Here is a 27,445-nt window from a genome sequence, read left to right as displayed (position 1 = left end):
CATTTTGGTACATGTCTCTTTTTGAATTATGGTTTTCTCAGGGTATATGCCTAGTAGTGGGATTGCTGGGTCATATGGTAGTTCTATTTTTAGTTTTTTAAGGAACCTCCATACTGTTCTCCATAGTGGCTGTACCAATTCACATTCCCACCAGCAGTGCAAGAGTGTTCCCTTTTCTCCACACCCTCTCCAGCATTTATTGTTTCTAGATTTCTTGATGATGGCCATTCTGACTGGTGTGAGATGATATCTCATTGTAGTTTTGATTTGCATTTCTCTAATGATTAATGATGTTGAGCATTCTTTCATGTGTTTGTTGGCAGTCTGTATATCTTCTTTGGAGAAATGCCTATTTAAGTCTTCTGCCCATTTTTGGATTGGGTTGTTTGTTTTTTTGCTATTGAGCTGCATGAGCTGTTTATAAATTTTGGAGATTAATCCTTTGTCAGTTGCTTCATTTGCAAATATTTTCTCCCATTCTGAGGGTTGTCTTTTGGTCTTGTTTATGGTTTCCTTTGCTGTGCAAAAGCTTTGAAGTTTCCTTAGGTCCCATTTGTTTATCTTTGTTTTTAGTTCCATTTCTCTAGGAGGTGGGTCCAAAAGGATCTTGCTGTGATTTATGTCATAGAGTGTTCTACCTATGTTTTCCTCTAAGAGTTTGATAGTTTCTGGCCTTACATTTAGGTCTTTAATCCATTTTGAGCTTATTTTTGTGTATGGTGTTAGGGAATGATCTAATCTCAAACTTTTACATGTCCCTGTCCAGTTTTCCCAGCACCACTTATTGAAGAGGCTGTCCTTTCTCCACTGTATATTCCTGCCTCCTTTATCAAAGATAAGTTGGCCATATGTGCGTGGGTTTATCTCTGGGCTTTCTATCCTGATCCACTGATCTATCTTTCTGTTTTTATGCCAGTACCACACTGTCTTAATTACTGTAGCTTTGTAGTATAGTCTGAAGTCAGGGAGCCTGATTCCTCCAGCTCCGTTTTTCGTTCTCAAGATTGCTTTGGCTATTTGGGGTCTTTTGTTTTTCCAAACAAATTTTGAAATTTTTTGTTCTAGTTCTGTGAAAAATGCCAGTGGTAGTTTGATAGGGATTGCATTGAATCTGTAGATTGCTTTGGGTAGTAGAGTCATTTTCACAATATTGATTCTTCCAATCCAGGAGCATGGTATATCTCTCCATCTATTTGTATCATCTTTAATTTCTTTCATCAGTGTCTTATAATTTTCTGCATACAGGTCTTTTGTCTCCTTAGGTAGGTTTATTCCTAGATATTTTATTCTTTTTGTTGCAATGGTAAATGGGAGTGTTTTCTTGATTTCATTTTCAGATTTTTCATCATTAGTGTACAGGAATGCCAGAGATTTCTGTGCATTAATTTTGTATCCTGCTACTTTACCAAATTCATTGATTAGCTCTAGTAGTTTTTCGGTAGCATCTTTAGGATTCTCTATGTATAGTATCATGTCATCTGCAAACAGTGACAGCTTTACTTCTTCTTTTCCAATTTGGATTCCTTTTATTTCCTTTTCTTCTCTGATTGCTGTGGCTAAAATTTCCAAAACTATGTTGAATAAGAGTGGTGAGAGTGGGCAGCCTTGTCTTGTTCCTGATCTTAGTGGAAATGGTTTCAGTTTTTCACCACTGAGGACAATGTTGGCTGTGGGTTTGTCATATGTGGCCTTTATTATGTTGAGGAAAGTTCCCTCTATGCCTACTTTCTGCAGGGTTTTTATCATAAATGGGTGTTGAATTTTGTCGAAAGCTTTCTCTGCATCTATTGAGATGATCATATGGTTTTTCTCCTCCAGCTTGTTAATATGGTGTATCACATTGATTGATTTGCATATATTGAAGAATCCTTGCATTCCTGGAATAAACCCCACTTGATCATGGTGTATGATCCTTTTAATGTGCTGTTGGATTCTGTTTGCTAGTATTTTGTTGAGGATTTTTGCATCTATGTTCATCAGTGATATTGGCCTGTAGTTTTCTTTCTTTGTGACATCCTTGCCTGGTTTTGGTATCAAGGTGATGGTGGCCTCGTAGAATGAGTTTGGGAGTGTTCCTTCCTCTGATATTGTTTGGAAGAGTTTGAGGAGGATGGGTGTTAGCTCTTCTCTAAATGTTTGATAGAATTCGCCTGTGAAGCCATCTGGTCCTGGGCTTTTGTTTGATGGAAGATTTTTAATCACAGTTTCAATTTCAGTGCTTGTGATTGGTCTATTCATATTTTCTATTTCTTCCTGAGTCAGTCTTGGCAGGTAGTGCATTTCTAAGAATTTGTCCATTTCTTCCAGGTTGTCCATTTTATTGGCATAGAGTTGCTTATAGTAATCTCTCATGATCTTTTGTATTTCTGCAACACACTGCTATATTTAAAATGGATAACCAACAAGGACCTACTGTATAGCACAGGGAACCCTGCTCAATATTATGTAACAACCTAAATGGGAAAAGAATTTTAAAAAGAATAGATACATGTATATGTATAACTGAATCACCTTGCTGTACACCTGAAACTATCACAACATTGTTAATCAACTATACTCCAATATAAAATAAAAAGTTAAAGAATAGAGAGAGGGGCTTCCCTGGTGGCGCAGTGGTTGAGAATCCGCCTGCCAATGCAGGGGACACAGGTTCGAGCCCTGGTTCGGGAAGATCCCACATGCCGCGGAGCAACTAAGCCCGTGCACCACAACTACCGCCCCTGTGCTTTAGAGCCCATGAGCCACGACTACTGAGCTCACGTGCCACAACTACTGAAGCCCGCGTGCCCTAGAGCCTGTGCTCTGCAACAAGAGAAACCACCGCAATAAGCCTGCATACCGCAACAAAGAGTAGCCCCCATTCGCCACTAATAGAGAAAGCCCACGTGCAGCAACGAAGACCCAATGCAGCCAAAAATAAATAAATAATAAATTTTTGAAAAAAGGAATAGAGAGTGGGTACAGATAAGTTTGGGATGAGTGGCAGAATTCTGAAGGAGTTCTCTTCTGATGGCTTTTATTTCCTTTGTGAAGGAGGAAATGAGGTCATCCCCTGACAGTGAATGAGAGGATGATAAGGTAGGAAATATGAGAAGAGTGGAGAAGTTTGAGGTAGTCTCTGGAAGAGAAAAAGGCTAGTCATTTGGAAACACAGAAAGGGAGTTGGGGGAATAGAAAGGGGTTATTCGTTCCACTTTCTTCTTTGTCCACTGCACCCAAGAAATGGACCTCTTGGGCCTCCCTGGTGGCGCAGTGGTTGAGAGTCCGCCTGCCGATGCAGGGGATACGGGTTCGTGCCCCGGTCTGGGAGGATCCCATATGCCGCGGAGCGGCTGGGCCCGTGAGCCATGGCTGCTGAGCCTGCGCATCCGGAGCCTGTGCTCCGCAACGGGAGAGGCCACAGCAGTGAGAGGCCCGCGTACCACAAAAAAAAAAAAAAAAAAAAAAAAAAAAAAAAAAAAGAAATGGACCTCTTTTCATTTCGAAATGTTAAGGGGATTCAAAAATGAGTGATCATGGATTAAATGCTCCAACCAAAAGATACAGACTGGCTGAATGGATACAAAAACAAAACAAGTGATCAAGGAGGATGTGGCTCAGTTGGGCTTGGATTCTTCTAGGTCTCTTGAGAGCCATTGTCACCAAGGTCCTCTCCTCCCTTCTGATCCCAGCTTTGCAGCCAGTTTTCTCATAAGCCTTCCTCAACTCCTTGGTTTGGAGGTATGAAGGGACTGTCGACCTAACTCCAACAGGGACTATGGAAACACTGGAATCAGGATTCTGGAATGTGGGTTGAAGCAGAGAGGATGTTCAGTGAAGGAACCAGAGACATAGGAGTGTCTATTTACCATCTTCTACAGCAAGGTCCCCAAGCTGTGGCCCATGGGCCAAATCTGGCCTACTGCCTGCTTTTGTAACAAAATTGTATTTCAATACAGCCATGTCTATGTTCGCTTTCCAGCTACAACATCAGAGTTAAATGGTTGTGACAGCGGTCTTATGGCCCACAAAGCTGAAAATATTTACTATCTGGCTTTTTTACAGAAAATGTTTGTCAACCTCTGTTCTAGAGGAAAGATGGGGATGTTTTGGAGGAACGATAACCTTGAGAAAACCCCAACTTCTGAGTCCGTTTCCTTTTCTGCAAAATAAGGACACCATTCATTAAATCATTCTTTCATTTAACAAACATTTATTGATTGCTCACTGTGTGCCAGAAGCTGAGAGTGCAGAGATCAATAAGACCCAGGCTTGTTCTTTCAAAGCCCAACAGCAGAGATAGATGGGCAAACAAATAGTTGGAATACTGAGAGATAAATGCTCTGTGCATGCCATGGGGATTAAAGTGGAGGGTGGGTGTCTCACCTGGCCCAGATGGACCTGGGAAGGCTTCACAGGTAAACAGAAGAGGAGGAACTCATCAGCAAGTAGGGCTGCTGTGGATGAAGATGAAATCAGCCAGGGACTTGCAGGCTGAGTGAAGATCAAGGGGAATGAAGGAGGGGAAATTCTTGGAAGCACCAAGATAGAAGGGGTAGGTGAAGGTAGATGGAGAAAAAACAGAGAGGCAGAAGGAGAATCAGGAAAGTGTCAGGAGTATCAGTGGGACACTGGTACCACCCTGCCCTTGACATACCTCCCTAGCTGATCGTTGCCTGTCCAGTGGAGCCCAGATATGGTTTCACAATTGGCTCAACACAGCACTCTAGGCAGCCACCATCAATCAGGGTTTGTCCCTGTGATGAAACCTATTGGTGATCTTAAGGTATACACACTCTTAAGGTATACACAGGGGCTTCCCTGGTGGCGCAGTGGTTGAGAGTCCGCCTGCCGATGCGGGGGACACGGGTTCGTGCCCCAGTCCAGGAAGATCCCACATGCCACAGAGCGGCTGGGCCTGTGAGCCATGGCCGCTGAGCCTGCACGTCCGGAGCCTGTGCTCGGCAACGGGAGAGGCCACAGCAGTGAGAGGCCCGCGTACCGCAAAAAAAAAAAAAGGTATACACAGTCTTAAGGTATACACAATCTTAGGGCATACACAACCAATCTGTTAATTACTAAGCACCCCCAAATTGTAATGTGGTCTTACTATCAACTGTTAATAAAATAAAATGAAAGAAAAACTCAATAATATGGTAGTATGTGTAATTCAACCCAGATATCAGAATTTGAAATCTCTTTTGGTAATATAAACATGACACAAAACATAACCTATTTTTAATAGATTCACTATAGTCTTTTCAAATTGAATCTGAGAAGCAGACTCATTCCTGAAAAGCATTCATACATGTGATTTAGCTGAACAACTGGATTTCTACAGTGTGTGGGAGTTTGAATGGATTTAAGAATGAGGCAGATTGTCCTCTTTTTTTTTTTTTTTTTTTTTTGCAATACATGGGCCTCTCCCGTTGCGGAGCACAGGCTCCGGACGCGCAGGCTCAGCGGCCATGGCTCACGGGCCCAGCCGCTCCGCGGCATGTGGGATCTTCCCGGACCGGGGCACAAACCCGTGTCCCCTGCATCGGCAGGCGGACTCTCAACCACTGCGCCACCAGGGAAGCCCCCGTCCTCTTTTTTATGTTTAAAAATTTTAGGGAATATTTCAGACATTCAAAGAAGTAATGAGAATAATATAACACCCATGTATCTATTACCTAGATTTTTAAAGTGCTAATATTTTGCCACTGCTTCAGTGCTTAATAAAAGGAATAAAAACATTACAGGTACAGTTGAGGTCCGTTTTGTGCTTCTTTCCCATCCCTTCTATCTTCCCAGAGCTTACCACTCTCTGGAAGTTATAGTGTGCATCTTCCTCATCTGTGTTTTTATATTTTTACTATGCTTGTATCAATAAAGATTAGACAGAATTGTTACGTGTGTTTTTAAACATTACACAAATGGTAAAGCAATGTAAAACTTCTGCCACTTGCCTTTATCATTCTACACTGTTTTTGAGATGCAGCCATGTTGATTCGTTTGCTCATTCATTTTACAGCTGGTCCTCTTTCTGTTCTTTGAAACCTGCCCAAATTGTTGAAGACAGAAAGCAGACACATCTGACAGCTTCTCAGTGACAGATGTGAGATAATTTGGTCTCAATTGTCTTCTCAGTTTTCCCTTTCTCTTCCTTAGTCTCCCTCCCTCCTTTCCTCTCCTGCTCTATTAAGGATTTTGAATTAAAAAAAGAAACAGCAAAAGAAGGAACACTCTGCAAGGAGGGCCTGAATTTAGCATCCTATCTTCCAGAATAGACATTTTTCAGGAGCAGCTAACATTTGTCAGATACGGGCTAAGTGCAAAAACCCTGTACTAAGCACTTTACATTCATTTGTTAATCCTCAGTGAGACCCTTGGAGATCTTTCTTGCCCAAGGTCACAGAGCTAGTAGATGAAGATTTTTATCTAGGCGCATAGATGCTAGAGCTGATATGCTTAACCATTCAAAAAGAGAAGCCATATTGAGCCCAAGGAGGGACAGTGTTAGGTGAGCTATTAACAGAAAGAATCCCCAGGGCTAGTGCTTTTAACAACTTTTGGTATGGATTTCACTTCTGAATCAAGTATCATAATGAATGTTAATAATAATAACAAAGTACTTAAAAATTCACAGGGTTGAGTGTTACCTCAGTTCAATTTTCTCACCTGAACTTCAGCCACCCATTGATTTCAAACTCCCTCCAGGATATTTCTGCTTGGCTATTCCTCTACCATCCCTAACTCTCTAAGAACCAGACTTAGTTATTTCTTTTCTTCTTGACCATGTTCTATTGCTGCAGATTCTGGCACCTCAGTCTGGCTTCAATGGTCCTGTATACTCTGGTTCTTCACTACCTGCTGTGTGCTGAATTGTGTCCCCACAAAATTCATATGTTGAAGCCCTCCCACTCAATGTGATGGTATTTGGAGGTGGGGCCTTTGGGAGGTAATTAGGTTTAGATGAGTTCATGAGAGGGGGGTCCCCATGATGGGATTAGTGCCCTTATAAGAAGAGACCAGAGAGCTTGCTCACTCTCTCTCTGCCTTTTGAGGACACAGTGAGAAGGCAGCCCTCTGCAAGCCAGGAAGAGATCCCTCACCAGGAACCAAATCTGCCCACACCTTGATCTTAGACTTCCCAGCCTCCAGTACCGTGAGAAACAAATTTCCATTGGTTAAGATTCCCAGTCAATGGTATTTTGTTATAGCAGCCTGAACTAAGATACCACCTATATAGCATTTTAATCTTATTAACTTTCCGTCCCTTTTCTGCAATTATCCTTCCTCTTCCCTGTTTTTTCACCTGTTATTTTCCCTCTTCCCAAGTAATAGCATCCTTTTAAGGGAAAAATTAAAGTCTCTTTCCCCATCTTTTCCCTACTAGTTCCCCCTTTCTTTAGACTCCTACAACACTTAACCTATACTGTACAATATAGTACTTAGTTGTATAATGTTATTTATTTTTTAACATCTTGTGTCTGCAGTGAATTGCTTAATGCTTCGAGGGTGGGCCATGTATTGTATTCTATTCCACATGTCAGTGTTTCCCAACCAATTTTTTTTTTAACTACCTGAGACCATCTCATGGTAATATATATCCTCTCTTAAACCCTTACATTAAAAAAAAAAAAGTCATTTTGGTCATTTCTACAAAAATAAAATAAAGAATTAATTTTAAGTAAAAACATACTTTAGGTCAGCAGATTATCAATGACTATTATAAATCTTGTTTTAAAGTTCATTTAAATATAATCTTGAATGCTATTCATAACATATAAAAACACATTTTGACTTTTCTTCCTTTAGCAAGTGACTCACTCTGTTTAGTTAACTTTAACTATATGAGAAAAAAAACAAATTGTTAAAAAATAAATTTTATGGAAGACATTTCATATTTAGTTTTAGTCCTGAATGTATTTTAAAATGCAAAATGAAGTTTAGCTATGTTTACAGCACCAAAGATAGACAAAAACTGCTTTAATGATCAGATATTTAAAATTCTTGCATTTATGCTTAAAAATTAGTTGATTTGCTTTAATCATTTTTGTTTAGTTTCCAAACAGTAAGAAAAAAAAATAGACTATAGGCTGCTGTTTTCAAGCACTTTTCCACAAATACCACCATGTACAAGTTCTAACCAATGGCTGAATAGACAAATCGGTTATAATTTTTACTATATTTTCTCTTTTTAACACTGTATTTTGACAGTTTAAGGTGCCGCATGAGAATTTTGATCAGAATACAATTTAAAGATCTAGGGGAAGATCATCAGGAGGGAAATTGGAAGACTTATCATGTTTATAACCTTTATTGACTTCTGAAATTTCAGTGTCAGTGTTCCCTTAGTTTGCTGCCTTTGAACAACAAGTCCATTCCATGTGGAAGGAAGAGAGGAAGCAGAACAGTATGTGACAAAGAATAGGAACAGTTTAAGATTGTGTAATGGTCAAAACCAAGCCTGAATGCTGTTCACTGTCAGATAAGTGGGTCAAATGACTGAGCCATAAAGACATTCACCTGGTCTTCACCAAGTCGAAGCTGTTCACCTAAAGCTCACTTAGAGGCTCTCTTTACTGCCTTAATGGGAAGTACTAGCTACTCATTGTATGTACGTATTTGTTTTTTAGTGGAAAGAGATGCCATTTTTGCCTTTCATGCTGTGAATCTCTGTTTATTTCCCCCAATATTTTATTATGAAAAATTTCAAAAGAGAAAAGCTGAAAGAATTACATAGGGAACAGCCACGTGTCCACCACCTAGATTCTACAGTCATGCACATTTTGCTATACTCACTTTATCATTGATCCGTCCTTTTATCCATCCATCAACCCATCTTATGTGTAGCGCATTTCAAAGTAAGGGACAGATGTAGTATACTTCTCCCCTGAACATTTCAGCATGCAAATGGTTAACCTAGAGCTCAATATTTGTTTGTGGCTCTTTTTTTTTTTTAAAGCAGAATTTATATTTAGTGAAATGCTAATCTGAATTGTACCATTTGGTGAGTTTTGACAGATACATATACCTCTTAACCTAAATCCCCTATCAAGATATAGAGCATTTCCATCACCCCAGAAAACTCCCTCTGGGGTTTTGGAACCACGATTTGTACATTGTCGCCTCACAGAATCTGAGGATGTAATTAGAGACTCAGCAAATTGATTGGTGATAAATGATCACAGAAGCAGTTTAGTTTTTGTTTGCTTTGACAGAGAATTATAATCATAGTAGAGGCCAGGGAGCCAGTTGTTTTAATTCTTGGATGCTACTTATGTTGTAGTCATGACAGTTGAATATAAGGAACACACAGGAACTGGGAAGCATAACTAATTGTAGCTAGCTTCCACTCAGGTACTGTGTATGATCATCAAAATATATTTTAAAAAGTTGAAACTAAATGCATTCACATAACTGCATTTTAATACGAATTTGCAAATACATTAGTGCAGGGCCTGGTTATTTTCTTTGAACTTTTCAAAGTTTTAAATACTAATTTCATTCATTCATTATATTTCATCTTTTCCAAAAACTTTGCGACAATCTACCTTCCTGCTTTTAGGACAAAATGAATAAAACTCATCTATTTTTTTAAATTAAATTACTGGCCTACTGTAAGCATTTCTGGCCATGAATGTGGACTATAAAGTTGTTTTTAAATTACTGGAGGAAATTTCTAGGAATTCTCTGCAGAACAGATTGGCCTTGAAGTCAGGCAGACCTAGGTCCGAACCTTGACTCCACTACTGACTGACTGCATGACCTTCAGCAAATTGCTTAATCACTTTGGTCCTTGATTTCCCTGTTTATAAATGGGGACAGGGGCTTCCTTGGTGGCGCAGTAGTTGGGGGTCCGCCTGCCGATGCAGGGAACGCAGGTTCGTGCCCTGGTCTGGGAGGATCCCGCGTGCCACGGAGCGGCTGGACCCGTGGGCCGTGGCCGCTGGGCCTGTGCGTCAGGAGCCTGTGCTCCGCGGCGGGAGAGGCCACAGCAGGGAGAGGCCCACGTACCGCAAAAAAAAAAAGGGGGGGGACAATACATATATTGACCTCATAGAGCTGTTGAGACGAGGAAATGAAAAATGGCAGTTTTCAGTGCTTAGCACATATTATGTACTCAAAAAATGTTAATGTGATTATTTTAGTAAAGACAGGCTCACTATAAGCTTTGTTATTTGGAATATTCCTGATAATATTTATAAACTGTGGGGAACATAGTGATTGTGTTTAAGAGATTACATATCCTTTATCTAGTCTTTGGTCCCATGAAAGAACAATATCCACAGCTTTTAGTTTTTAATGACTATTTATTAAGAATCAGATGTAAAAAGCAACCAATTCCCACCAATAGCTAAAATAAAAAAGATTCACAACACCAAAATTTGGTGAGGATGTGAAGCAACCAGAATGCTCACATACTGTGGGTAGAGATGTAAAATGGTGCGAGCACTTTAGAAAACTGTTTGGGGGTTGCTTGAAGAGTTCCACGTACATCTCCCTTGGTGATTCTCAAAATGACAATAATGCTAAGGTTGAGAAACCGTGATCTACTTCATTACACAGCCATATGATGGCTAGGTATTTACCCAAGAGTAAAGAAAACATATGCTCACCAAAATGTCTTGTACTGGAATGCTTACAGCAGGTTTATTCATAATAGCCTCAAACTGGAAACAGAACTCAGATGTCCATCAGTAGGAGAATAGATAATTAAACTGTGGTCTATCCATATAATGGCATACTACTTATCAATAAAAAGGAACAAACTACAGATACAGAAGACAACGTGGATGAATGTTGTTAGGGTTCAGAACACACTACCACCAAATATGGTGTCTTGGCATACTGAATATTTTAAGCTAAAGGAATTTAAGAAATAGTAGGTGCAGGAAAGACTGTCTGACCTTGCTCTGAAGCAGGTCATAAGAACCTTGTGTGAGAGATGCCCTCCCTATGCCTGGAGGAAAGAAACATCCTTATCTCCAAAGATGGAAGGACTCCAACAGGAATTTAAATGAACACACCTTGCTCAGTTTCTCCCAGTTTGCCACTCTTAGCTCATACTTATTTGTCACATTTTCCCACGACTTTCCACTTCTCATCAAACCTATATAAAAACACTCAGGTCCTAGTATAAAAACCTATTATAGGACTTCCCTGGTTGTACAGTGGTTAAGAATCTGCTTGCCAAGGCAGGGGACATGGGTTTGAGCCCTGGTCCGGGAAGGTCCCACATGCCACGGAGCAACAAAGCCCATGTGCCACAACTACTGGAGCCCCCACGCCTAGAGCCCGTGCTCTGCAACAAGAGAAGCCACTGCAATGAGAAGCCCGTGCACCGCAACTAGAGAAAGCCCGAGCACAGCAACGAAGACCCAATGCAGCCTAAATAAATAAATTTATTAAAACAAACAAACAAACCCAAAATCCTAGTATAAAAACAGTTTCTTCATATCTTCATTTCCCTGTGAAGGCTTCCATGTCACAAAAACATTAATAAATTTATATGCCTTTCTTTCGTCAATGTATCTTTTGTTACAGAGCCCCAGCCAAGAACCTAGAAGGGTAGAAGAGAAAGATTCTTTTTCTCCCCTACAATATAAAAAAAAATTACACTGAATAGAAAGGGGCTGGAAACTAAAAATTATAAACTGTAATGATAGAATTTATATGACATTCTAGAACAGACAAAACTAAACTATAGTGTTAGAAAGCAGATTAATGGTTGCTTCTTGGGGGTGGGAGATTGGGAAGGGGCTCGAGGGAACTTTCTGGAATATTTAATAGGCCTTTGGCAAAAGTGGTTGAGTAGAACACTTAAGATCTGAACATTTGACTGTATATATTATACCTCGAAAAAATTGAAAAAGGCAAACAACCCGTGAGTTTGGAAGATCTTGGAAGCTCTTTTTCTTACAAACAGCTTTCCATTGGTCGCCCCTCAAACTCTCCAACAATTATATTTTCAGTGTTTCATTTTAGCTAGTAGATGTGTAATTGTATTTCATTTTGGTTTTTTTTACATTTTCCCCAAAACATGAGGTTAAGCATCTTTTCATATGTTTATTGGCCTTCTGGATACCATCTTTTTGAAGTTTTTGTTCTGGTCTTTGCCCATTTTTCCACTGGGACATCTTTTCTCATTTATTTGTAGGAGTTATATACTCTGGATACAAGTCCTTTGTCACATATTCGTATGGTAAATATCTTCTCTCACTCTATAGGTTGCCTCTTCACTCTCAGTGCTGTCTTATGATGAATAAACATTCTTAATTTATTAGTATTATTTTTTTTTGCGGTACGCGGGCTTCTCACTGTTGTCGCCTCTCTCATTGCGGAGCACAGGCTCCGGACGCGCAGGCTCAGCAGCTATGGCTCATGGGCCCAGCCGCTCCGCGGCATGCGGGATCCTCCCGTACCAGGGCACGAACCCGCGTCCCCCGCATCAGCAGGTGGACTCTCAACCACTGCACCACCAGGGAAGCCCAACATTCTTAATTTTAATGTAGTTCAATTTATATATTTTTTCCTTATAATTAGTGCTTTTTCCATCCTGTTATAAAACTTTTTGCCTATTTCAAGGTTACGAAGGTGTCCTCTTATATTTTCTGCTAAAAGAGTTATTGTTTGATCCTTAAAATGTAAAATGTAGATTGGCAATCCAAATGAAATCTATTTTTATTATGTGAGGTAAGAGTCCAAATAAAGTTTTTTCCATATTGATATCCAAATGTCCATTTTTTTGAAAATACTTTTTTCTCCACTGATGCATGTCCTGGAAGACTTGTAAAAAATGTATATATATATATACACATGCACACATATATATACGTATACATATATAGACATATATACACACATACATATATGTGTGTATATATACATATATATGTGTGCATATATATTACATAAATGGATCAAACTCTACACACAGTTCTGTATTCTATTTTCACACAATACTGTTGGCACATATGGCCTATTAATGGCTGCATAGTATTTCATTATATGGATGTACCATAAAGAATTTAATTTCCTTATAACAGACATTTAGGGAGTAACCAGGTTTTGTTATTGATGTCATTAAGGTGCTGTAATAAACATTTTGTCCAAAGTGAGTGCCAGTTGTTTGTTTTCTAAAGATAAATTGCTAGAAGTGGGAATAGCTGGGCTAAGGTGCAAGGCCATTTTAAAGTTTGCCTTCTGTAAGGTAGTACCAATTTTCACTCTCCCTCACAGTATGTAAACCTGTTTCTCCACATTTTCACCAAAAGTTGCCATTATCGATCTTTTAAAATCTTTGCTAAGTTGAGTGAAAAGAAAACATTTCTAATTATTTTTTTTAAAGTTAAACAGCTTTGTACTATATCCTTATTGGCTATTTTACTGTTTTTGGATGGCCTGTTCAAGTCTCCCATTTTTCTTCTGAGGTTATCTTTTCTTATTGGTTTATAAATATATGTATGTTATGATAACAGAGTGTTATTTCGTAGTTTCCCTAGCTCGGCTTTTCTCATGTTCTTCTGAGCACCAGTTTGAAGTCAAGCAGTACTAGGAGTTCAATTCTACCCAACGGCAAAAGAAAACCTCTGCCTTACAGGGCCCAAGTGGGCGGGGCCAGCGTGTCCCGGACAGGTTGGCCACGCCCCATCCCACGCCTCCACTATCGAGGGGGCGGGGCCAAAGGACGCTCGGTCTGTGCGCGCAGTTGCCATAGCAGCCTTGGGGAGGAGGCTGGAGTTTCCCAGCTTCTGCACCCGCGGAGAAACGAAACCTAGAGAGCCGAGGTCTCGGCGCTGCGAGAGTCGCCGGCATGCGTAACGTTGACGTGTGACGCCAGCCGGGCCTTGAGGCGCATGCGTAGAGCGTGTGTCAGGGCTATCGGGCCGCTGTCTGCAGACTTTTGGCGGCGGCGCGGCCTGGAGGAGTGCTTCTGCCCCGCGTGTCCTGCCGCAGTAGAGTAAGGAGGGCGGGTCCCTGCCTCCTTCCCGGCCTCCTGGCGCGCCACCTCCCTTCCCTGTGTCGGGGACACAGAAGGCCTGAAGGAGCGACGCTCCCGGAAATCATCCCCACGAGCGGAAGTGGAGAATGCCCTCTTCGAGTGAGGAGAGGGAGTGAAGCGCAGCCTCTCTAGACTCTGGGGGCTGAGGTGGGCGTGAGCGAAGGTAATCCAGGCCGTGGTTCCGAGCCCGGGTCTTCCTTCGACTTTCCAGTGGGTTAGGCAGGGGCTGGAACTGAAGTTCCTCCGGGTCAGGGACCGGGCCGCTCGAATGGAGCTTGGGACTCACTTCCACCAGAGGAAACTAGGTCTTGGGTGCTCCTCGCCCAAAGTAAAGCGCTGGCATTATTTTCACCGTTGCTAGGAGGAGGAGGAGTTGGCGGAAACACTTCTAAAACTCTTTCGTTTAAGTGTTGGTTGGAGGAGTAACAATTGTATGTGAGGTCTTGGGGGTTTTGTGTTAGGCCGGCGAATTTTGCGGGGATTTCCTTCGTGGGGAATTCCCTTCGTGGCTTTGAGCAGGGGGTCTACATGACTTCCTACTCGACTCTGCAAAACAAGAATGGTAATACTGACCCTCGTAGCAGAATTATAATGCTACAAAGCTCTTTGGAGTGCTTAATGAGAGGGACAGAGGAACACATACTGGAAACTTTTCCCTTATATCCTGTAAACCACAAGCATTTTTGTTGTTAAGCATTGCGGTGCTAGAGTGACATTGAAGTGCATTGTTAAGATGTTCAGAACCAGAGGAGTGCCTTTTGTGCTAATCTGATATCCCTTCAATTATTCGATAAATACTTATTGAGTGCTTACTGTGTACTGAGTGCTTACTGTTCTAACTTCTTGGAATGATAAGTGAGTAAAGAAAACAAAGATCCCTGCCATGTGGAGCTTAGGTTGTAGTTTTGGGAAGACAGTAAACAGTAAACATAAATAGGTAAATTATGTGTTAGACGGAAAAGAGTGCCATGGAAAAAAGAAAAAAAAAATACAGCAAGGTTCTTACCTTTACTTTACCATTGGTAATGCAAGACGCAATTTTAAATTAGGAAGTCAGGGTAGGCTTCACAGAGAAAGTGACACTTGAGTAAATTCTTGAAGGAGGTAGCGGAAGTAACTATGCAGATATATGAGGGAAGAGCATTCCAGGCGGAGGGATTAACTCGTGCATAGACTTCCCCCTTGCAGTGTGTCTGAGGTCTTACCTGAGCAGCAAGAGAGCCTGTGTGGCTGGAACACAATTAGTAGGAGGGGTCGTACTAGGAAATTAGGTTAGAGACAGAGTGGGGGTGGAGGACAGACATCTTCAAGGGCCTTGTAAGCTACTGTAAAGACTTTGGCCCTTACTTTGAGATGGGGAGCCACTGCAGCCCAGTTTTGAGCAGAGCAGGGATACAATCTAACTTAGGTCTTACAAAGTTACTGTGGTGGGTATGTTTCAGAATAGAATGTAGGAGGCTAGGGTGGAAGCAAAGAGACCAGTGAGAAGGCTATGGGAGTAATCCAGGAGAGGGTTGACAGTGTCTGCAATCAGGAGGCTGACAGCTGGAGGTGGGTGAGAAGCAGTTGGATTCTGGGAATTTGATAATAGGAAACAATGTTTGGATAATTTGTGGATTATTGACCTGAACATTATTCAATATAATATACAATTTATATATAAATATATAATATATAATTTTGGTCTGTGTTCCACAAGTATAGTCAGGAAGAACAATGGAGTGTTTGAATCACTTTAGTTGTTTTCCTGTGAAAATAATTACCTATTAGCTTAAGTAAGATTTCAGAGCTTACCTACAACCATTAATTAGTATGTGAAGTTAATGACTAAAATCGGACTTTTTCCAAAATAGAATATAGTTGAAATCTAAAAGTTGTAGTTTCCAGTTAGCAAAGGGTGAATTAGGACAGAATAACTTGTGGTAGTAAACTTTCATTTACTTTTATTTAGGATTTTAGTGAATGCCTCCTTTTTGCCATCTTTCAGAAGTTTGTCTAAATATAGCTTCTAACAGTTAAAAAAAATCTAAGGTAAGAAAAATATATTAATGGGTAACTGTGACTATTATCCACAATTTTTGTGCAATGTGTAAATATATGGTGGCAAACAGAAATGGCTAAGAAGATACTTGTTACCTTAAGAAGTTTACAAGCTAGTAGAGTAGACAGACTTGTAAATAATTTAAACAAAATGTAGAAGGATGAAAAAAGTGTGTTAAGAGTACAAATGCTAATAGAATACAGTCTTCTGGCTGTTATTGTGTTTATTGTATTGCTCGCTCACCTCTATCTCCCATTTTAATCTTCAGACTGGTGTAGAATGTATTGAATATGCAAAGTAAATGCAGTAGTCATGAACTGAAGCACCTGTTGATTAACATTGTGCCAACGAGTACCGTGTAATACTCATTGCTGTATCTGTTGGAATTTAGAACTTTTCCAACACTATGCCATTAAGCCTTGCTTCTTTCTCTTGTACCCCTATCCCTTTCCATTGGACAGATGTTTTTGGTTTCTTAGGCAGTGTTAGAACACAGAATGTAGGGTTACTATTTGTAATTTGTATATTCATTAAGGATATTTCTTCAGTTTAAAATTATTCTATCAAAGTGTATTAAGTTTTTGTGACAAAAAAATAATATTTTATGATACAAGCATGGAGCTGTCTGACCAACCATATAAAGCAGGAATCTGTAGTTTAGAGACATGCCAGGGTGAACTATAGGTCAGTTTCAACATTGATCAGGAGGCTAACCTGTCAGGTACACCACAGTTGACAAGCAATATGGTGATGAGTGTTTGCTGGTAGCCTGTAAAGGCGATTTGGTACCACCCAAGTGTGTGATTTAGCAAGAGAGTGAGATCTGGACAGAGGACATATTTGGCAATCTTCGTAGGTTAGTAAGTGGGTGGTGGCAGAGAGGTCTGGTAACAGGACCAGTGCTGGGTTCAGGTGCAGGAACCTCTCCTGGAAGGAAGTGAGATTTGGAGGGAGCTAAAAAAAAGCTAAAAATCACTTGTTAGAGTTTGATCAAAGGTCATGTTCAGGGATGCATCTTAGTCTAAGTAAGTGTTTGGGGCCCTGTGGGCAGTGTCTCAGTGATGGGTAGAGGAGAACTTTGGAGAGGAGCTAGGTGCATTATTTTGGTAATAAGAGCTGCCATTTGCTGATGAATATTCTCTGGTATATGCTTTTTATATGCTAGCATGTTTTATCCTCATCTAAAAAAAATGATACCTCAATTTTTTAAATAAGAAACTGAGATGTGGAGTTATTTGCCCACAGCCACTTACTAAGCTGTAAATGGCAGTGCTGGGGTTTGAGCCCAGGTCTATCGGATAGCAAAGCCTTTATTCTTCATTCCAGATCGCCTCATCATGTAATGAATTGTGCTGACATTAGTCTTCCCATTTTTTGTGGGTTGTCGTGATTGTGATCCAGTTTGCTGTGGATGAGATTTCACTCATTAATAAATTTGATTCATTTAATTGTGTGTTTTCTTTTTCTAGATTTTAATTTAATTTGAAAATGAGTAAGTGCAGAAAGCTCCCACTGGGTTCAAGTCCTGAGACATTCAGCCCAGATGTTCTTGCTGATATTTTTGAACTCTTTGCCAAGAACTTTTCTTATGGCAAGCCACTTAATAATGAGTGGCAGTTACCAGATTCCAGTGAGATTTTCACCTCTGACCACACGGAATTCAATGTGTTTCTTGATTTGAAGAGCTCCCTAAACGAAGTGAAAAACCTACTGAGTGATAAGAAATTGGATGAGTGGCATGAGCACACGGCTTTCACTAATAAAGCTGGGAAAATAATTTCTCATGTGAGGAAATCTGTGAACGCTGAACTTTGTACTCAAGCCTGGTGTAAGTTTCATGAAATTTTGTGTAGCTTTCCACTTATTCCACAGGAAGCTTTTCAGAATGGAAAACTGAATTCTCTACACCTTTGTGAAGCTCCTGGAGCTTTTATAGCTAGTCTCAATCACTACTTAAAATCCCATCGATTCCCCTGTGATTGGAGTTGGGTGGCTAATACTTTGAATCCATACCATGAAGCAAATGACAATCTTATGATGATTATGGATGACCGACTTATTGCAAATACCTTGCGTTGCTGGTACTTTGGTCCAGATAACACCGGCGATATCATGACCTTGAAATATCTGACTGGACTTCAGAATTTCATAAGCAGCATGGCTACCGTTCACTTGATCACTGCAGATGGAAGTTTTGATTGCCAAGGAAACCCAGGTGAACAAGAAGCTTTAGTCTCTTCTTTGCATTACTGTGAAGCTGTCACTGCTCTGATGACTCTTGGAAGTGGTGGCTCTTTTGTTCTGAAGATGTTTACTTTGTTTGAACATTGTTCCATAAACCTGATGTACCTGCTAAACTGTTCTTTTGACAAAGTCCATGTTTTCAAACCTGCTACCAGCAAGGCAGGAAACTCAGAAGTCTATGTGGTATGTCTCTACTATAAGGGAAGAGAGGCAGTCTATCCTCTTTTATCTAAGATGGTGCTGAATTTTGGGCCTGAAATGACCAGGAAAGCTCTCTTTCCCCATCACATGATTCCCGAATCTTTTCTTAAAAGACATGAAGAATGTTGTGTGTTCTTTCATAAATACCAGCTAGAGACTATTTCTGAGAACATTCGTCTGTTTGAGTGCATGGGAGAAGGGGAACAAGCAAAGCTGAATAGTTTAAGGGACTATGCTGTTCAGTATTTCATGCAAAAGTTTCAATTGAAGCCTCTTTCCAGAAATAATTGGCTAGTGAAAAAATCTAATATTGGTTGTAGTACAAATACAAAATGGTTTGGGCAGAGGAACAGATATTTTAAAACCTACAATGAAAGGAAAATGCTGGAAAGCCTTTCATGGAAAGATAAGGTGGCCAAAGGGTACTTTAATAGTTGGGCTGAAGAACATGCTGCATATCATCCTGGGCAAAGTGCTCTTTTAGAAGGGACAGCTTCCAATCTTGAGTGTCACTTATGGCAGATTTTACAGGGAAAGAAACTGCCAAGGGTAAACAGTTCTCCTTTCTGTGATGGTGAAATTTTAAAGGCTCTTAATGAAGCAATTGAAAAGTCATTGGGAGGAGCCTTGAATTTGGATTCCAAGTTTAGGCCAAAACAGCAGTATTGTTGTTCTTGTCACGTTTTTTCTGAAGAATTGGTATTTTCTGAGTTGTTTAGCCTTACAAAATGCCTTCAGGATGAGCAGGATGTAGAACCCAGCAACCAAGTAAAGTGCCTGCTTGTGGGTTTTCCAGCTCTCCAACATGTCAAAACACATATACCATTGGAAGTTCAACTCTTGGAGTCAGCTGAACACATGACTTTTAGCTGTTCATTGCTTCATGATGGAGACCCAGCTTACCAGCAGTTATTTTTGGACTGCCTTCTACATTCATTGCAGCAGCTTCATACAGGAGATACTATGATTTTGCCTGTACTTTCTTGTTTTACAAGATTTATGGCTGGTTTGATCTTTGTACTTCACAGCTGTTTTAGATTCATCACGTTTTCTTGTCCCACATCTTCCGAGCCCCTGAAGACTTGTGCAGTCCTGCTTTGTGTTGGTTATCAAGACCTTCCAAACCCAGTTTTCCAGTATCTGCAGAATGTGAATGAATTGTTGAGCGCTTTGGTTAACTCAGATGCACCCCAGCAGGTTTTACAGTTTGTGCCAATGGAGGTGCTCCTTAAGGGCACACTACTTGATTTTTTGTGGGATTTGAATGCTACCATTGCTAAAAGGCATTTGCATTTGATTATTCAAGGAGAGAGAGAAGAAATCATCAGCAGCCTTCAGTTATGAAGTTGAACTTGTCCTTTCTGAGATTTAACTTCATGGCATCTTGCAGTTTCCATTGGTATTGCATCCCTTTGTATTAATTTAAAACCTTTTATTTTGAGGAAAGGCCAACTTTTGCATCATTTAAAGTTTCATTTTTTCTGGAAAGCCATCAGCTAGTTCTGACCTCTAGGGTATATACACTCACAGACATAGAGTTTTCTATGTGGTAGAATATATGCAGTGATGATATTCAACCTCAAACATGAGAAGTGTGTATGAGCATGGGGTGGACACACCCATGCTTGCATATGCAGTTTATGCAGTTGGTCTTATTTATCTGCTTAAGATTTGCACCTGTGTGCCTTCATTCAGATTAGATTTTTTTCCAACTAATTTTCTCTCAGTGGCTAATACTGTTAATGAATTGATAGACGTCTTTGATGAAAGGAGGTGAGCCACTACTCAGCAACACTGATTTCCTTTAATACTGACCATGTCAGTTATGGATATGTGGAATTCATCATGCCAGACATCTTGATACATGCCATTCATTGCCTTTAGGCCGTCGATCCAGTTTACTTCTGTGGTTCAAATGAAGCTACTGTGCTGTTTTATAAATATTTTACTTAACCACAACCATCCAACTAGAAAGGATATCAAGACAGCTTTGAACCAAAGATCATGTTTAAAAAAATGAAAAATTATTGTGTCTAAAACACTCCTATATGAATGAAACGTTTCACTTAGCAATGGTGTGTAATTTTTAACTTCTGGGAAATAATCTGTGAACAAAAAGATTTTTTAAAATTGCAAAGTAATGTTTATGGTCTCATAATGTGGACATGTGAATGTGGTGAATGTAGTGAGTACTGAAGAGAAATTTTAACACTTTCAGAATGATGGTATAACATTAAAAATTTTCTAATTTTCATTCTTTTTTTCAGTATGAAAGTAGCACTTTACCAGAAGATTAACCATGAGATCGTTACTTTATCAATTACATTTGATTTCTTTTGAATTATATGTATTTGTTAGTATAAATGGGCTATTCTGGCCAACTGAATTAAGCAGATCTTTGTTACTTTGAAATTCTGCAAAGTGAAGAGTATGTGTATTGTCACGTGCATTTTAGACATTTTTGTTAGTTATATGAAAAGTAAATATATTCTTTGATGTATTTGGTTGACAAATATTAACCTGAGTTTTTTCATGTTCTTTGCTATTTTGAGTTCCATTATAGATTTATGAATAAAGTCATTAGCAGAGAGATTTTGTGTTCAGTTTTTTAAAGAGAATCATGGGGGAAGTTAAAAATATAACTTGGAAACACATTTTTTTTAAAGGAAGGTTTGAATGGGAGTTAATGTTCCTTTATTTCCTCTGATTTGTATTCATTAAAATTTAGTCCTTAATATTGCAATATTTATGGAAGCTCTGCTTCAGGAAAGAAATTGAATACTTAAGGGAGGGAGGAAGAGGGTAGATGTACTTCTTGTCAGGGAGGGTGTGGAGTACTAGAGGTAGATTTCTGAAAGAAATGTGATTTTCTTCTTGTGACTTTATGGAAGCTTTTATAGTTGTATAATGGTAGAAGTCTGGTAGAAAAATTGCTTACCAAGAGAGAATCAAAAACCACTCTTGGGAAACCATTTTGCGCTTAATAGTCTTTATGCCTTGGTTGATTTGGTCCAGTACAATGACTCAGTTTGTTTTTACTTGTTTTAACTATTTGATTAAAATGAAGTTGAAAGCCTAGGTCCAGGTTCTGGTACTAACACTTTCTTTTAAGCCCCTCAAATAAGTATTGAATGCTTAGTTGTTTTTAACATTAACCTGTTTTGGAATATGTAACATACTTGGTGTATGTTAGAGTGTATTTTGGTTTTTAATCCAGTGTTTGGGATCAGTTGCTGTTCATCTGGTTTATTGGATTCAGATTTGCTCTAGAGGTGAGATACAACTTGAGGAAGGTTCATATTGAACCGGATGTAGCTGACGGCTACCAATAATTTATAAGAATTTCTCTTTAAGAAAAAGGGAAGGAAAAATGCTGTCTGAAAAATGAATAAAAAAATAGAGGACCATAAGATGAGAGATGATTTGTATAGTTTATCAAGTTAGTTACTATTCTTAAAAAAATTCTTTTTAGTAGATTTTGAGATTTTTAACTTAATTGTGATGCTGTTTATTTATTTATTTATTTATGGCTGTGTTGGGTCTTCATTCCTTCGTGCGAGCTTTCTCTAGTTGTGGCGAGGGGGCTCTACTCTTTGTTGCAATGTGCGGGCTTCTCATTGCGGTGGCTTCTCTTGTTGCGGAGCACAGGCTCTAGGTGCGTGGGCTTCAGTAGTTGTGGCACGCAGGCTCAGTAGTTGAGGCTCACCGGCTCTAGAACGCTAGCTCAGAAGTTGTGGCGCGCAGCCTTAGTTGCTCCGCGGCATGTGTGATCTTCCCGGACCAGGGATCAAACCCGAGTCCCCTGCATTGGCAGACGGATTCTTAACCACTGCACCACCATGGAAGTCCCAATTGTGATGCTTTTGAAAGGAATTTTTAACAGCCAGAAAATTTAAACGTCATAAATGTGTTTCCTAACAAGCTTAGAGAAAGCGGTCTTAAACATTTACTTTCTTCAGTACTGATTTTTGTTCGCCCTAAGAGAAGTCAGTTTTGTATTTTAGTGAGGGCTTTTATATATTATCCTAATGTCACGTAAATATTTAGATGTGTTAAAAGTATCTTTTCTGAATAAATTTAAAATCCAAATTTGTGGACTTTCTCTATCTTTAGTTACTTTGTTTAAAAAGATTTGCATTAAAAATTTTTTTCTACTCCAAAGATCTTGGAGTGTAATGAAAGAAGCAAGATATTAGGATAGTTGGAAAAAACATGTTTATTATGCTTTTGTTATTTTACTTATCTTTGATGAGAATACTGGGTCTTTTAAATATTTAAACCTTATCTTTTATTTCCAGATGAGATCATTAATTGAATAGTTTTAACATTAGTTGTGGTACTGTGGTATGTGGTATGGGTATATGAAATCAGTTAATACCTCACATTTTTTTTTTCACTTTTTTTTTTTTTTTTTTTTTTTGCGGTACGCGGGCCTCTCACTGTTGTGGCCTCTCCCGTTGCGGAGCACAGGCTCCGGACATGCAGGCTCAGCGGCCATGGCGCACGGGCCCAGCCGCTCCGCGGCATGTGGGATCTTCCCGGACCGGGGCACGAACCCGTGTCCCCTGCATCGGCAGGCGGACTCTCAACCACTGCGCCACCAGGGAAGCCCAATACCTCACATTTTTAGAAATGAAAATATTGATTATAAACCCAATCAGAATCTTATTTTCTATGTTTAAATACTTAATACTTTTCATTGATTTTTTAAAAAGGGCAACATATTTCATTTAGTGTATTTTTGCTTTTGAAGGTAAAAGTACGAAAAAGGAGATTTTTAGTTTTGTTTCAGTTTTTTAAATTGTCTCAAGCAGTAAATGATTATTACTTTTTATAAAACCAGTACCTCCTTACAAAGATTTTAACCAAAGCATGAGAGGTTTTCTGTTAATTTTTATGTTCTAAAAAAATAAAAACATTTACTAATTACACTGGTACAATTACGTCTTAAATTTCCTTTGTAATCTGTTTAATACAATTTAAACAAAACAGACTTAATATAGATATTATCCTTTATTAAAACGATGAAAAATTATTATACTTAGATGGTACAGATAGGCAAGGCCTGGCTGAAAATTTGTTTACAACATAGTTACTATTGAAAAGAGAGACTCAATTATTTGATAATAGGCCTCCCCACCTTTTTTTTTTTTAAGTTAGATTAAAACTTATTTCTGGATGATCTTAGTAGAACTAAGTATAAAACAAAAATTTCTATATTTCCTAATAAATTTCTATTTGGATGGTAAATGTTTTTCCGGTTGGCCTAATGGCCAAGTAGCAAAAAACTAAAAACTTGATACTGCATATAGTCACTTATGATATGTTGGCATGTTTTAGGGCATGTAATTAAAACAATAATCCTTAATAAATTTGTAATAAGTTATTTATTATTTTGTGCTTCCAATCAGTGCATTCTTTAGTTTATATAAAATAGTTTATATAAAATGTTTGAATAAGAAGGGATTCCCCTGCCCCCCCCCCATTCTGTTATTTGTTTTTTCTTAGTTTTGGTCAATACAGAAAATGAAGGTAATTTATCTTTGGATAAGTACAAGTTTATACTGGAATGTTTTGGGAAGAGGTGAAGCTACTTAATAGCCACAGTTATGGAAGATGCCAACTGTTCTTTACTAGTGAAAATATTTAGAAATTATCTGTCACTGAGCATAGGTTTGCATTTAATTTCACTCAATTGAAAATTTTATTTAAAAGGGTAATCTGCTTATGTTCATATATAGGTTGCGTACTCATTTACAAATTGTACCCATAATAGTGTTTTTCTAATTTTCTCAAGATCTTGACCGTTGTGTTTTTACAGAGTGTCTTAATAGATTAACTAGGTGTAATCATTCTGTGTTCATTTATACCAAGTGCAGGAGCATCAGTTGAGCCTATTACCAGGGATTTAATAATATTTAATATTGCAACCACATTGTTGATTTGTGGCTTAAATTTGTTATGATATAGTTAAGGAACACATTTGTAGAGAACACATTTGTTCTTTTTCTCTATGTACACTATGCTAAAAAGATACTTTTATTTTGAAAAGTCTACATATCTGTGGATAAACCTATTTTGTTTACATGTATATCTACATCTTTTTTCTCTTTAAGGATTTCGGATTTAAGATTGTGTGCATCAACACCAAATTAATTTACTGGGCATGACAGATGTGCTTTTACTGTCTGGACTTTTGGGAGTTCTATTCTGTTTCCAGTGAACTCCAGGACTGAAAATTTAGTTTTTATACTAGACTAGCTGAGAAAATTCAGAAGAAGCACAGATATCCTAATGAATTTCTTTTTTTATTTTGTTAGAGTAAACATAATTCCTGCAACTATCCTGTAACTCAAGTAATGTTAATCTCGTCCTGGAGCTGTTTTTATTTCACTTACTGCTTGGGTCATTCAATTTGAAATTTTTTGATTGATTTTTCTGCTCTCTGGAACATTTTATTTGCAGTACTATATATATATATATATATATATAAGTTTCAGGTGTAAAACATAGTTGAGAATTTTTAAAGATTATATTCCATTTGAGCATTACTTACATTGTTCTTTCTTTTTTTTCTTCATTCTCTCATTTTCTTGCCAGAATTATAAACTCAAGGGCAAGGCACTATGACATATACTTATTTTGTATCTCATATTGTCAGTATAGGTATCTATAGAATACTATTTGATTTTGTGTTTTTATTATAGAAAACTTTCAAACATATACAACATTAAAATTAGATAACAGCCCCCCATACCCTCACCCAGTTACCATAATAACTATCCACATTTTTCTGAACTAATTTTATCCTCCACTTTTTTTTTTGGAGTATTTTGAAGCAAATTCATGAAATATCTCTAACAGATATCACACCTAACAAAATATCATCCAATACTTAGTCTGTGTTTAATTTTTCCAGATTGTCTCAAAAATGGCTTTTTACAGTTGATTCAAATAAGGATCCAAATAAGGCTCGCAAATTGCATTTACTTAATATGTCTCCAAAGTCTCTCCATCTATTGAGTCCCTCTCCCAACATTTTCTTTTCCATGCTAATTTAACTGTCCTGTAGTTTTCCACATTCTGGATTTGGCTGATTATTTTATCTTTTAACTTGTATGTATGCCACACATTGTCTATAAAATAGTAATTAGATCTAGAGATTGATTGCTTTTGGCAAGGGTACTTCATAAGTGGTGTTGTGTACTTCCTTTTCTGTCATGCCAAAAAGCACAAAATGGCTGGTTGCCCCCTCTCAGTGACATTAGGGTTAGTCAGAGATTCAGATATCAATTTTATTTTTACACTACTAAGTTTTCTATCAACCTTTCACTTAATAGCATTAGCTTCTATTGAATATTGATTTTTAGCTCTATTAGGGGTTGCAAATTAGTGGTTTTCTGACCACATTTTTTCTGTGCTAATTGGACTTTATAATATGTTCTTGAGGTCATCAACTATTTGTTTCTTCCTGAAGCCATTTGTTCAGAAAAAGCTGGAGAAATGCTTAATATTTTAAAATTTTAATTTTTTTATTGAGGTATAGTTGATTTACAATATTGTTTTAGTTTCAGGTATACAACATAGTGATTCAGAATTTTTATAGTTTATACTCCATTTATAGTTATTATAAACTATTGGCTATATTCCCTGTGCTGTACAATATATCCTTGTAGCTTATTTATTTTGTACATAGTAGTCTGTATCTCTTAATCCCCTACCCCTATTTCCCCCTCCCCTCTTTCCTTTCCCCACTGGTAACCACTAGTTCGTTCTCTATCTGTCACTCCGTTTCTTTTTTATTATATTCACTAGTTTAATTTTAGAGTCCACATATAAATGATAACATTCGGTATTTGTCTTTCTCTGCCTGACTTATTTCACTAAGCATAATATTCTCTAGGTTCATCCATGTTGCTGCAAATGGCAAAATTTCATTCTTTTTTATGGCTGAGTAGTATTCCATTGTATATGTATGCCACATCTTCTTTATCCACTCGTATGGGCACTTAGGTTGCTTCCATATCTTGGCTATTGTAAATAATGCTGCTATGGACTTTGGGGTGCATGCATATTTTTGAATTAGTGTTTTTGTTTTCTTCAGATAAATACCTAGGAGTGGAATTGATGGATCACATGATAGTTCTATATTTAGTTTTTGAGAACGCTCCATACTGTTTTTCATAGTGTCTACACCAATTTACATTCCCACCAACAATGTACAATGGTTCCCTTTTCTCCACGTCCTTGCCAACATTTGTAACATGTTGTCGTTTTGATGAGAGCCATTCTGACAGATGTGAGGTACCTGAGATCTCGTTGTGGTTTTGATTTGAGTTTCTCTGATGATTAGCCATGTTGAGCGTCCTTCCATGTGCCTGTTGGCCCTCTGTATGTCTTTGGAAAAATGCCTGTTCAGATCTTATGCCCATTTTAAAATTAGGTTGGTTGTTTTTTTTTGGTATTGAGTTACATATTTCAGATATTAATCCCTTATTGGTCATATCATTTGCAAATATCTTCTCCCATTCAGTAGGTTTTTTATTTTGTTGATGGTTTCCTTTGCTGTGTAAAAGCTTTTAAGTTTAATTAGGTCCCATTTGTTTGTTTTTGTTTCCTTTGCAGTAGGAGACAGATCCAAAAATATATATTGCTACAGTTTATATCAAAGAGTGTTCTGCCTATATTTTCTTCTAGGAGTTTTATGGTTTCTGGTCTTATAAATGCTTAATTTTAAAAAACACTTTATCAGTTTTCAGATAAGTAAGTTGGTGTCTTAGCAACCTCATGGAGTGACAAAAATTTTTTTTATAGTTGTTTATTTAAACTATCTTTAGGACCTCATGGGTGGTTATGTATTTGATGTATCTTAATCAATTACAATTATGGTTCTCACTTGATGCTTGAATTATCCTATTTGGCATGGGTGTGTGGGAGAGAGACTCCTTCAAGTTGATACTATGTCATTTTTTACATAATTCAGTCTT

At 38.4% G+C, this 27,445-nt stretch overlaps 1 protein-coding gene across 1 annotated transcript; it reads left to right on the top strand.

Annotated features, from left to right (window-relative positions):
- Positions 1-17,501: 17,501 nt before the first annotated feature.
- Positions 17,502-19,802, top strand: CMTR2 (cap methyltransferase 2; the record flags this gene model as incomplete). Its single annotated transcript, XM_079723709.1, has 1 exon — positions 17,502-19,802. The coding sequence occupies one exon, from the start codon at positions 17,502-17,504 to the stop codon at positions 19,800-19,802; it is 2,301 nt and encodes a 766-aa protein (XP_079579835.1).
- Positions 19,803-27,445: the final 7,643 nt, after the last annotated feature.

Source organism: Hyperoodon ampullatus (genome assembly GCF_949752795.1).
Source record: "Hyperoodon ampullatus genome assembly, chromosome: 18".
Lineage (NCBI taxonomy): Eukaryota > Metazoa > Chordata > Mammalia > Artiodactyla > Ziphiidae > Hyperoodon > Hyperoodon ampullatus.
This window is presented reverse-complemented; position numbering and strand designations above follow the sequence as displayed.